This window comes from Coffea eugenioides, unplaced genomic scaffold (assembly GCF_003713205.1).
Source record: "Coffea eugenioides isolate CCC68of unplaced genomic scaffold, Ceug_1.0 ScVebR1_44;HRSCAF=240, whole genome shotgun sequence".
NCBI classification, from domain to species: Eukaryota; Viridiplantae; Streptophyta; class Magnoliopsida; order Gentianales; family Rubiaceae; genus Coffea; species Coffea eugenioides.
Window position 1 is genome coordinate 339,777 of NW_020864288.1, and position 11,796 is coordinate 351,572.

The window sequence follows — 11,796 nt, forward strand, 5'->3', positions numbered from 1 at the left end:
TTACTCAACTTTCTGGGCCGGGATGTGCTTAATTTTGTGCCATTCCTCTCCTCCCCTTTCACACCGTGGACCCAGTAGGTAGCACTCCTCTATAGTCAAACTTTGGAGTGTTGTCATCATTTGCATGCTGGATGGGAGTGTTTCAAGCTTCGGACAATCATCTAGATTCAGGTGTCGAAGAGAAGTGAGGTGGTCTCCAAACCAGTCTGGCAATGAAGTTAGATTGCGAAAACCAATCAGATGCAGTTTTTGTAGTGTAGGGAAATGTTTGACTTCCTCTGGCAGAGCTGTCGCGTTTGACCCTTTGATGCATAGATGAGTCAGGGATTTGAGGGCTTTAGTCCCCATTGATAGACTCACAAAATCATAGCATTTCTCGATACGGAGTTCTTGCAAAGAGGCAAGGCCTCGCAATCCTTCTTCTGGCAGAGACTCCAGCTCGGGACATTCCCTGATGGTCAATTTCTTCAAAGCCGTGAGGCTAGCCAAGCTTTTGGGTAAGGCTCGCAGATTCTTCATGTCACTAATACCCAGGGATTCAAGAAGACTAAGATTTTGTAGCATCTCTTCTGGAAAACAACTCAATCCTTCAATTGACTCAATTATAAGGCATTGAAGACTAGTGAGATTGGAGATTGAAGCCCATGCCATGTTCGGGCAGTCCTGGACGTCTAACTGCTCTAGGGATGGCATACGTGGCAATGGCAATGTCAACGTTGGGCAATTCATAAACGACAAGTATTGAAGTTGAGAGAATACCCCGAGAGTACCTTGGACTTCTCTTCCTAACATTCCTTTTAGGTTGGGCATGTCCAATAACTCCAGTTGTTTCATTGATGAGGACCTTGCAGCGGCTGCAGCAGTACTCTCCTGGGCCCCATATATGTACTCAGTTGAACTTTCGTTCACACCAACATTTGTTACAGTTGAAATCCAAGATGGAAATGATGAACCTTTGAAGCCGTCTATACACAGCAATTGAAGGTCGGGGCAGGGTTTGAGGGCTTCAAGCACTTCCTCATCATTGTACTGTCGAAGCGTTCTTTCGGAATCCCAACACAAATACAACTCGCGGAGACTCTCTTTTTTAATTAAACAAGCTTCTTCTGCATTCTTTTTGTCTTTAATTCTCTCAAGGTGCTCAATTATTAGCTTTCCTCTAAGCATATTTAGGTCTTGCAACTCATTTAGTTGGAAGCCTTTTGTGCCACTTAGGACGACCTTACTCAACGTCCGCAGGCAAGTCAACTTCCCAATTCCACTTGGCATGTGAGTCAAACCCCAGCAGTCTTGTAGAAAAAGATGTCGAAGATTTCTGAGGAATCTCATGCCTTTGGGTAAACTCTGAAGTTGGACACAACCATTCAGGTTTAAAATTTGCAAATTCCACAAGCCACAAATTGAATTGGGTAGTTCAATAATTAAAGATGCTGAAAGATTTAGATGCCTTAAATGTTTCAGTTTGCTTACTGCAGGTGGCAACTCTGTAAACCCTGCTTCCTCCAACGGCATTGATCTTACAATGAGTGCCCTCAGGGAACCACATTTTGACAAGAAAGAAGAAAACTGGTCAATGCCTGCGCTTGTAATATGAAAAGCCACCATGCCTAATGGGTCTATTTGACTCTGTTCCACCGTGTTTCGCCTCCATTACTGATTGAGCCAGATCATGGACAAGGTCATGCATCTTAAAAGTGAGAACATGGCCAAATTCATCTTTGTCCACAGCTTGGAACAATGATCTATGATGTAGTTCAGTCACCACAGCATCACCAACATCTTCCACTTCCATCGTTTCATTAGATGAAATCAATCCATTTGCCATCCACAAATGTATTACCTCCTCTTTTTCAATTTTAGATCCCTTGCGAAATACTGCACAATATGCAAAGCAACCTCTCAAATCTACCGGAAGATTAAGGTAGCTCAATCTCAATGCGGGCAAGATATGTGTTGTATCTTGAGGTAAGTTCCAAATTTCACTGCATTTCACAGAGTTCCATTCATTTTCTTCCCTTTTAAATCGTAGAAAGCCTCCAAGAGCCTTTGCAGCCAGCGGAACACCACCACATTTTTTCACAATCTCTTTTCCGATAACTACAAGGTTAGGATATTCTTCAGCCTCTTGATGGCCAAATGCCCGTTGCCTAAATAGTGACCAACACTCATTCTCTGACAAACTCGACAGATAATGAGTTTGTAATGTGCCCATTATTGTGGCAACCTTCTCCATGCGAGTTGTCGTGACAATTGAACTACCTTTTGATCCGCATTCCAGAACAGATTTCAGTTTCTCCCATTCCTCTGGATTCTCATTCCAAACATCATCCAGTACAATCAAGTATCTTTTCCCTCTCAACAACTCTTGAAGCTTTCCTTGGAGAATATTCAAGGCTAAGTCTCCAATAGAAGTCCTTTCTACAGACTCAATTAAGACTTTTATTATCCTCTTCACATCAAAATCCTCTGAAACCCAAACCCACAGTTTTAGCTCAAAATGCTCGGTTATGCATTTGTCACTGAAGACCAATTGGGCAAGTGTTGTCTTTCCAAGGCCTCCAACACCCACTATAGGGAGCACTGATACATTTTGATCGACTCTATCTTTTTCTTTCGTCAAGATGCGTACGATCTGCTCTTTTTCCTCGTCCCTTCCAAGAACTTCAGGTTCATTTACCGTGGATCCAGTCTCACGGCTTGCATTGAAATAGCTCCCACGCTTCTGATCACTCAAACCAAGCTTTATTCGCTCATCAGCTATTGCATTAAATTTTTCAAGGATCTCCTTCATTCTTGTCCCAATCCTGTGACGAAACACTAAGTTTCCTGCTACAGGGTAACACATCAAACTAAAACAACCAGAATTTTTGTACTTGATTCTTGAGGCTTCAGCTGCGTAATCATCCAATACGTCATCTATTTCACAGGCAACACCATTGAGCTTCTGAAACCAGAGTTGTATCGCCTTGTCTGTGAATTGCTTCTGCTCTGCATCTTCAAGCACTGCCTTGGTGGTGGAGAGCAAGCTTGAAAGCTTTTGCATGTCAGTTGCAAAGCCACGAAGCAATCCAAGCTCCTTCTGGATCATGGAATTCAAAGTATCTACGAGAATTCCCACAAACGCTTCCATCACGTGTGACCTGAAAATTACATTTAAAGCAAGTTACATCAATGTTAATAAAGTTATTAGAGATTTATAACTTGATAGACCCTATAGAAAATGAAAAATTGCAATATAGTTATAAGCAAAAGCTGTTTTTCTGTTACTAGTAAACGAAGAAAACATATCTTCTACGATAACATGAAAACATTGTTCGGATTCGATTTAGGCAGCCAGTCAATGACCACCAAGAATACTTATCGATTAATCAAAGAAATGTTTTCAGAATAATTGGTGGACATGCATGGTTACAAATTCGAGAAACGTGTTAACAAAATACATACATAACGTGGAAGATCATGCATGGAGCTTAGTCTTTGAATCATGAGCCAAGGAAGATAATTTTAAAATAACCGATTTAAATGAAGTATTGTCCCTATTCCAAAACCAACTTATCAAGAATGTTATGAAAAAAAAAATGGTACAATCTTGGTGAATGAATTTTAGGAAGAGTTCAAAGTGTACGATATAGAGTCCCAAGGAAAATGGAATCTTTGGATGTTTCAACATTAAAGCCTAAAGTGAGATAGGAGCACATACAAAGGCAATGACCTTTATTCATTTACAGGGTTTTATAAGCTCGAGGTTTTCGCAAGGAAAAATGGACATTACTATTTATAGGAAATGCTTTCAAACACCATTTTTATCTGGAGTAAAATTTTTGGGTGAATGATTCCCAATTGTCCTTCATCATTTACCAATGATTTTATTTGGTCTTTCAACTTGTACAAGTGTTTATTGAGTTCCTCAACTTAGAAATTAAGTTATGAATAGTCCATCCAAGCTAAATCTCATTATGGTAATATTTACTTTCCCACTAAGGTTCAATTTAATGTCTATTTTCCTACTCTAATTTTAAATATAAAACATACATGTCCTTTTTAATAATTTCAGTTAAGTATCTAATAGTTGACTTATTTGAATAATTTAATATGTGTTGAAAATTTTGAATTTGGTTTTAATTCTTCCCAAAGATTGAATCTAATCAAGACAATTTGCATTCTATAATACTAAGATTCATTTTAATGTAAGTTTGGCTCCTCCAAAGTTAACTTATAAAGTAGTCAAATTTGCCACTTAATGGTTTTGATAAATATTGAGTTGTTAACTAGTTTGACTACTAGTGGTGAGGGGAGGGGTCTTAGAATCTTCACTACTTCCAGGTTCAGAATTCAAATTTTTTGCCTGACAGTAAGGGGTGATAAGTGTGTGGGGAGAGATGGAAGAGTAAAAAAAATGATTTAACTAAAAACCATGATAACAATCTCCTTTAACGAATTTTGTCTGAGCATATTAATTCCAATCTACTGTTGTGCACATTATCATTCTAATTTGGGGCTAAATGATATATTTAGATTCCAATGACATGTTTAGCGAAAATAGGGTACTTAAAAAAGAAGCACACAAAGAAGAAGAAGAAAAAAATTCAAAACAAGATAGTGGAATTTTTATTTACGTGTATCTTTTTTGTAATTTTTCATTGTTAAACTTTATGATGTTCTTTTCTACAATAACAACTATACAAAAACATTAAATAGTTAAATAAATCTCTATTATTTATTTTGTATATAATCTTTTCTTATTATTTTTGGATTAATGTTTCTTTTTTATTTTTTTAGGTTTATTAGAATTTAAGCAGAATAATAATGATGATGACATTGTAACAAGACTAAATGAGTTCACAAAATTTGTAACATAAGGCGATGCTAACTTCTCATGTGTTGAAGAGTAATTTTCATTTTTTTAGTATATGTAAGTCGTTAGAAATATTGTGTGTGTTTTTGGAAAAACAAAATTATCTCAAATAATATTTTGCTTGCATCACAAATAAAATTTTAATTTTTTACTTTTTAAACTACTTTTATATTTCACATGCATCATATCTCAAATAGTGCTATAGCAAATTTTTCCAAATAGTATTTCAAATATTCTCCTATTTAAATACACTTGAATTACTTTTTTTGTTAGTCAAATTATTCGGTTATTAAATACTTAAACTATTAAGTATCATACAATAAAGTAAATCCCTATAATGTCTAAAATAGTTGATTTTAGACAATGATAAGCAAAATAAAAAATCAAACCTTAAGAGCAAAAAGAATATTACCAAACTTGGATTTGATTTGGAGCGAGCATTTAAAACCAAATTTATAAGTTGAAGGACTTGATAGATGCAACAAAATTATTGCTGAAAGTTGAAAGATTATTGAACTTTGATACCCAATTTTTTAGAGACATTTCCAAAAGCAACCCATGTAATTTTTTGGCAACAAAGGGAACATCATGCAACAAACCAATTAAATGTTTTTTCTTTTTATTTTGGCAAAATTTAAAAATCAATATAGACCTAAATTAGGGATATGGAACTTTCTTTTTACACTCAATAACTTAAAAAATATTTTCGTTGGACATGCCACCCAAAATATTACTTTATGCATAACTAGAAGCTATAAACTCATAGAACTAAGCCAGAGACGGATTCAATATCTGTCAAGATCAAAGAGCAAAGCGGAAACTATATGCATAACTATACAAGAAAAAGTGGAAGCAAAATTCCAGCCCAAAAATTTATTTGACAACAAACAAATTATTAGCAGAAGATATTTGGAGAACAAAATAGTGGAAGCTATATTTCAACCAAAATTTTATTTGATATACAAGTTAAAAGAGCATGAGAACTTACTCGAGAAAGTTTAAATACTCTTGCAATAGCTCTGATAAATGTGCAGAAACTCCCCGTATGTTGGAAAGCTATGTACTCAAAATTTTGAATTTAAGCAGAAGAGAATATTAGGACGAAAATGATAATTTCCACAAAAGAAAGAAGCAAATTAACAAGTAGAAGAGATGAAGATTTCGACAAAGATAATAATTTCTAGCAAAACTTTTGCAGTTATGGTCAAATATACAGGAGAAAGTAATAGTAGTAGGTAAGGAATCACTAATTTTATTGATTTTTATTCACTACCTTTATTGATTTGTGTAGTATATTGGTATAAATATTATCATTCTATTGTGGGGCTAATCGATTTATTTGGATTCCAATGACAGGTGTAGCAAAAAAGGGTACCTTAAAAAGAAGTGAACAAATTAAGAAGAAGATGAAGAAAGATATAGGAATTTTTGTTTACTTTAATCATTTTACAATATTTTGTTTTCACATTTTATCATCTTTTCTATAGTATTGTCTTAAAAAAATGTTAAATTGCTGAAAGAAATTTTTTTTATTTATTTCTGTACAAGTTTTCATTATTCTTGTTAGATTGATGTTACTTTTAGATTTACTGGTTTAGGTTTATTAGGCTTTAATAGAATAATAATGATGATGGCATACTAATAACAAAAAACAAAGGTAGCAAAATTTATAAGCATAAGGTAATGCTAAGCTTGTGATGTACTAAAGAGTAATTTTTTTACCTTATGTAAATTTTTACAAGAATAGTGTTATTTTTTTGTTACTCAACTTGGTCAACCATAAAATACTTAACCAAAAAACTATTCAATATGGTTATACTTTATTTTCAAACTTTGAGAAGGAAAATATACCTGAAATCAAATGAACGTTACCACGCTTGGATTTGGCTTGGAAGGAATCATATGAACAATTTGGAACCAAATTTATAAGTTAAGGAACCTGATAGACAATTTTAAAAGCTAAGAGATCAAATAGAAAAATCACTGGTAAAAGTTGAGGAATTATTGAAGCCATTCCCTAGTTTTTAGAGACATATCCAAAAATTACCGTACAAACCATCTTTTTGGTGACAAAGGCGACATCATGTAGCAAACAACTTAAATGGATTTTCTCTTCTCCGAAATTTCAAAATCAGTGCAGACCTAAATTAAGAATATGGAACTTTCTTTTTGAAAAAATTGTTAATGGAAGTGTTACTCGAAGTACGTCTTATGCCTAACTGCAGGCTACTGAACCATCAGACAAAGCCAGAGATGAATTTGACACCGTCAAGATCAAAGCGCAAAGTGCAAAATATATGCATAATAAAACAAGAAAAGCTGGAATTAGCTGAAGAAATGTTCCAAAAAAAAAAAAACAGTTGAAGCTATACTGCAACCAAACAATTATTTGATCAACTAGTTAAAAGCACTTGAGCACTTACTTGAGAGGGAATGAATACTCCCGAGAGGCGACAACGGATGCGACAAATATGTAGAAATTCCTTGTATATTGTAAAGCTACGTTCTGAAAACTTTGAATTTAAGCAGAAGAAAATATTTAGATGAATTGAACCAAAGAAAGAAGCTAATTTATATTGGCGAAAAACTGGTGGTCAAGTATACAGGAGAAAGCATTAATAATAGGTTAGGAATCAGTACTTATATTGTTAAGAAAGCAAAGCTAAGTTCTTGCATTTACTTTCCAGGTTGTGTAGTGCACAAGGATTGAACATTACGTAAAATCAAGCTAACTCTTAGAAGTCTCTCAAGTAATTTTTTTTTTTTTCGAAGGAAGAAATCTCACAAGTTACAAGCAAAGGATTTGTGACATTCTCCTACAATCTTAACTTGAAATCATTAGGTCCAAATTTTGGCCCACATGACACTGGATTCTTTCCTTTCCTTTTCAGACCAAGTGTGAGAAAAAATTAAGACATTTGGTATAAAAAAAATATTCGAAACCCCCTCCAACAATTATTCCATGGTAGGTAATTCTTTCCAATCTCGTGAAATATCTAACCATCGTAATTTCAGAATGATATAACTTCTCCTTCTCCATAGCTTTCCACCATTATAGGAAACATGTTTTGCTTAAGAGATTCTACTATTCTTTCCTACACGACAAAATAAATTCTTCTTCAGAGAATTTTTTTTTCCTTGTTAGAGAAATTGGATTCACGGGCGAGTTCTAAGACATTAATTAGTTGGATTTTGTCCTCCTAAATTTATTTAATCATCATGCCTTGATTTCATGTTTCTAGTCCTCCGGTCATATTTGGCGGTTAGGTCCTTTATGTAAGTAAAAGGGTATAATAAATTTGTACATTCATAAATATTTATAAAAGAAATGAAAAATCCCTCACCACAAGCAATCACCCGCAAAGCCTTTAACCGGCTAATGATGCTCATGCACAACTGACGCATATGCATTAGAATTGTGAGTTGAGATTTCAAGCTGTAGGATTAATATTGGTCTTTGTATATCTTCATCCAGTTGCTGCAGCAAAATTTTTTTTGGCGAAGTGGATTTAGATTTAGAAAAAGTAATTAATTCTGCGACACTAGCTCATCATTATTCTTTCATTATTTTTCTTTCCTCTATTCATTGAATAAAGGGTAAATTACATTTTACCCCCCTGTGATTGACTCTTTGTTTATATAACCCCCTATGATTTCAAAAGCTATACATAACCCCTTATGATTTGGATTAAAGTGTCAAAGTGACGGAAATAGTCACTCGTAACGGAACTTCTAAAAATATCGAAATTACCCTTATAAATACATGACATATTAACCCCATATGATTTTTATATTTTACCATATAATACCCTTATGGTTTAATACTTTAACATATAACCCCCTTATGATTTTCAAAATATACACATAACCCCCCTTGGTTAATACATAATTTTCTATTTTACATAAGGGTAATTTTGACATTTTAGGTGACGCTGTTACAAGTGACTATTTCCGTCACTTTGACACTTTAATCCAAACCATAAGGGGGTTATGTATAACTTTTGAAACCATAGGGGGGTTATGTAAAAAAGAGGTAAACCACAGGGGGGTAAAATATAATTTACCCTTGAATAAATCTATTAGCCCTTACATTTAGTTTATAAATTTCTCAATCTTCAGTCTTTGTTTAAGGAAACTATGCCACTAATGTCACAAAATGGTTAACTCAAATTACAAAGTAACCATTGGATCCACCATTCATTTTCACTTCCTTCCACCGAAGTGGGAATGTGGGATGCTACTTCCTTCTGCCTTGCAAAGCGACAGGCTTTAAAGGTGACTCCCATTGGATGTGATAATTAATCCTGCACAACACTTAGATTCTTATAACTCATTGGCTCGAACTCATCCCACACAGAGACTTGTTGACAACACTTCCTTGTATAGTCAAAATCATAACTCGTTGGCCAAAACTCATCCCATGCAAAGAGCATGCGAGATTTGCTCTAATACCATCATGCCCAGACTCATGCTATTGTTGTATCTCTAAAGCTTTGAAAAATTCTTTCCTGCCGGGAAAACGAAAGTTTATAATGTAGTTACATTTATTGCCTACTTTAAACATTAAAAATTCAAAATGAAAATCAAATATTATTTGAATGCAAAAGAAAAATTATAAAATTTTTTATACACAAAAATGAACTTCAGTAGTCTGCACTTGAATTCATATTTCTTGAACTATGATTATCAAGTCTAAAAAACGCTAATCATATCATTGCTTTGACATTATTATTGTATGTAAAACTCTTTATGGTTTTGAAAATATTGGCATGTTCGTCTAGTGTGCCAGTTATATATAGTTTTCTAGTACGCTAAAACAGTTGCCCTTGAACCTTGGGGTCCTAACTCCGGATGCGACCTTCAAAAGTCCATGTCCATGTCTACTAGTGTAGGAATATTTTCTATCCTCTTTCTCCTAAAATATCAGGATTGATGGCTTCATCAATTGTCAGGTATCAAATGATGATACTTCTCCTGCTTTCCATTGAAGAAGTTGGTCATGCTTCGTAGTTCTTTTAAGTTTCTGCCATGGTTTAAGTTCTTTAAAGTTCTTTTAAAATTGTCAGGAATTTTCTTACTTCTCAATTCTTTTATGTTGATCTTGATCCCTATATTTTGATATTTACAAAACAAATGGATGTTACTAATATCTCTTCAAGATATACTTTCAGTTATGAAGTTATTTGATTCCATGAACAAGTGCAATTGAAAGAAGACAAAGGTTGCTGAAAGCTGTCGGACGCTCAAAAAGACAGCATCGGATGTCCGACAACCATTGAGTATCTTTGGACGCAGAAAACTAGCCTACCGGACGTCCTAAGGAATTGAAGAAAAATTTCCAGTTTTACATCATACCTTCGGACGCAGAAAACCAACCTATCGGACGTCCGAAAGAATTGAAGAAAATCTCTTAAACTCTCTACCTGCTGTCGGACGCACAAAACAAGGCTATCGGACGTCCGACACTGCCAACGGATAGTTGACTGTTCAGCTACTTTCTATCCGTTGGAAGCATTAATGAGGTACTTTCTTGATCCTATATAAATAGTGGTTGGTCAGATACTTCAAACAACTTTTGCACACTGAAGATACAAAAGATCTAGAGAGATTTTAGTAAGAAAATACTCTTCAAGGAAGATTTGTAGTCTTAGTGGTGTGAGGTTCTTTGTAAGGTTTTCATTTGTGAGTGAATACTTCATGAGTGTAGCTCTGTGAGGATTGTCCTGAGGGATAGTAAAACGTTCTGGCTTGACCGAGTGGAGTTCGGGGTAAGGAGGAGGTGAACCTTCCTTTGTACACAAGAGTGATTGTAATTCATCAACTTGAAGTAGCTTGTCTGAATTTATCTACAAGCTCAAGAGGAGTTGGGTAGTTAATTGGTTTGCAAACCTTTCCCTTTTATTTACTTATTGTTACGTTTATGATCTTTAAATTGTTTATCTCTTCTACTCACAAGCACTTGTGCTTTCTTATCAACTGCTCCATTGTGTGGTCGCCTAGAAAAGAGGGTTGTTTTCGGGCCTACCATTTTACTTCTCTTTCCAAAATCTTAACTGGTCCTTCCTCATAAGTTAACGACTCATCCACCTCAATTCCTTCCAATTGCATCACATGGCTTGGGTCGGGGTGATATTTCTTGAGTATAGAAACATGAAATACATTGTGAATCTTATCCATGCTCGAAGGCAACTGCAGTTGATACGCCACTTTTTCGATTCGTTTCAAAATTTCAAAAGGTCCAATATACCTCGGCTTTAGCTTTTTACCCTTTTTGGACTACCTTCGAAAAGAAACTTTGTCGCCACCTTCGAACTCCAATCTTTTCTCTTGTATCGGCGTAGCTCTTTTGACGACTCTGGGCAGTTTGAAGTCTTTCCCTAATTATTTTCACTTTCCCGTGAGCTTCTTCCATCCAAGGTATAACCGTTGGATCTAAAATTTTCTTCTCTCCTACCGCATCCCAATGGATCGGAGATCGACACCTTCTCCCATATAATGCCTCATAAGGTGCCATTTGAATTGAAGCATGATAGCTATTATTATAGGAAAATTCTACTATGGCCATATACTGGCTCCATTTACCTCCAAAATCCAATATACACGACCTCAGCATGTCCTCCAAAGTCTGAATTGTCCTTTCCGACTGCCCGTCTGTTTGGGGATGATAAGCGGTACTAAACTTCAACTTGGTCCCCAATGTCTCTTGAAATTTCTTCCAGAAACGTGAAACAAACCTTGGATCTCGGTCAGACACAATGCTTATAGGAATACCATGCAGTCTCATAACCTCTTCTGTGTACAACTTGGCCAATTTTTCCAACGAAAAGCTCATACTCACAGGTAGAAAATGTGCGGACTTGGTAAGCCTGTCAACTATCACCCAAATCGCATCAAATCCTTTTTGACTTCGAGGCAATCCCGTTACAAAATCCATAGTTATG

General features: G+C 35.3%; 2 protein-coding genes across 2 annotated transcripts; both read right to left on the reverse strand.

Annotated features, from left to right (window-relative positions):
* LOC113758287 (putative disease resistance protein RGA3) lies at positions 1 to 1,512 on the reverse strand. The gene has a single exon (XM_027301212.1). It carries the CDS (start codon positions 1,510 to 1,512, stop codon positions 1 to 3), a length of 1,512 nt encoding a protein of 503 aa, XP_027157013.1.
* Positions 1,513 to 1,570: 58 nt separating this feature from the next.
* Positions 1,571 to 11,789, reverse strand: LOC113758288 (disease resistance protein RGA2-like). The gene is made up of 2 exons (XM_027301213.1): positions 11,590 to 11,789; positions 1,571 to 3,140 (listed from the first exon to the last, which is right to left on the reverse strand). The coding sequence occupies exons 1-2, from the start codon at positions 11,787 to 11,789 to the stop codon at positions 1,571 to 1,573; spliced, it is 1,770 nt and encodes a 589-aa protein (XP_027157014.1).
* Between the last annotated feature and the right edge of the window lie 7 nt (positions 11,790 to 11,796).

Excerpts from the sequence above, each read along its gene's own strand:
- LOC113758287 (XM_027301212.1), bottom strand. The coding sequence starts at position 1,512 with ATGCCGTTGGAGGAAGCAGGGTTTACAGAGTTGCCACCTGCAGTAAGC.
- LOC113758288 (XM_027301213.1), bottom strand. The coding sequence starts at position 11,789 with ATGGATTTTGTAACGGGATTGCCTCGAAGTCAAAAAGGATTTGATGCG. Across the intron at positions 3,141-11,589 it reads GTGTCTGACCGAGATCCAAG|GTCACACGTGATGGAAGCGT; the intron begins GTTTGTTTCACG and ends TGTAATTTTCAG.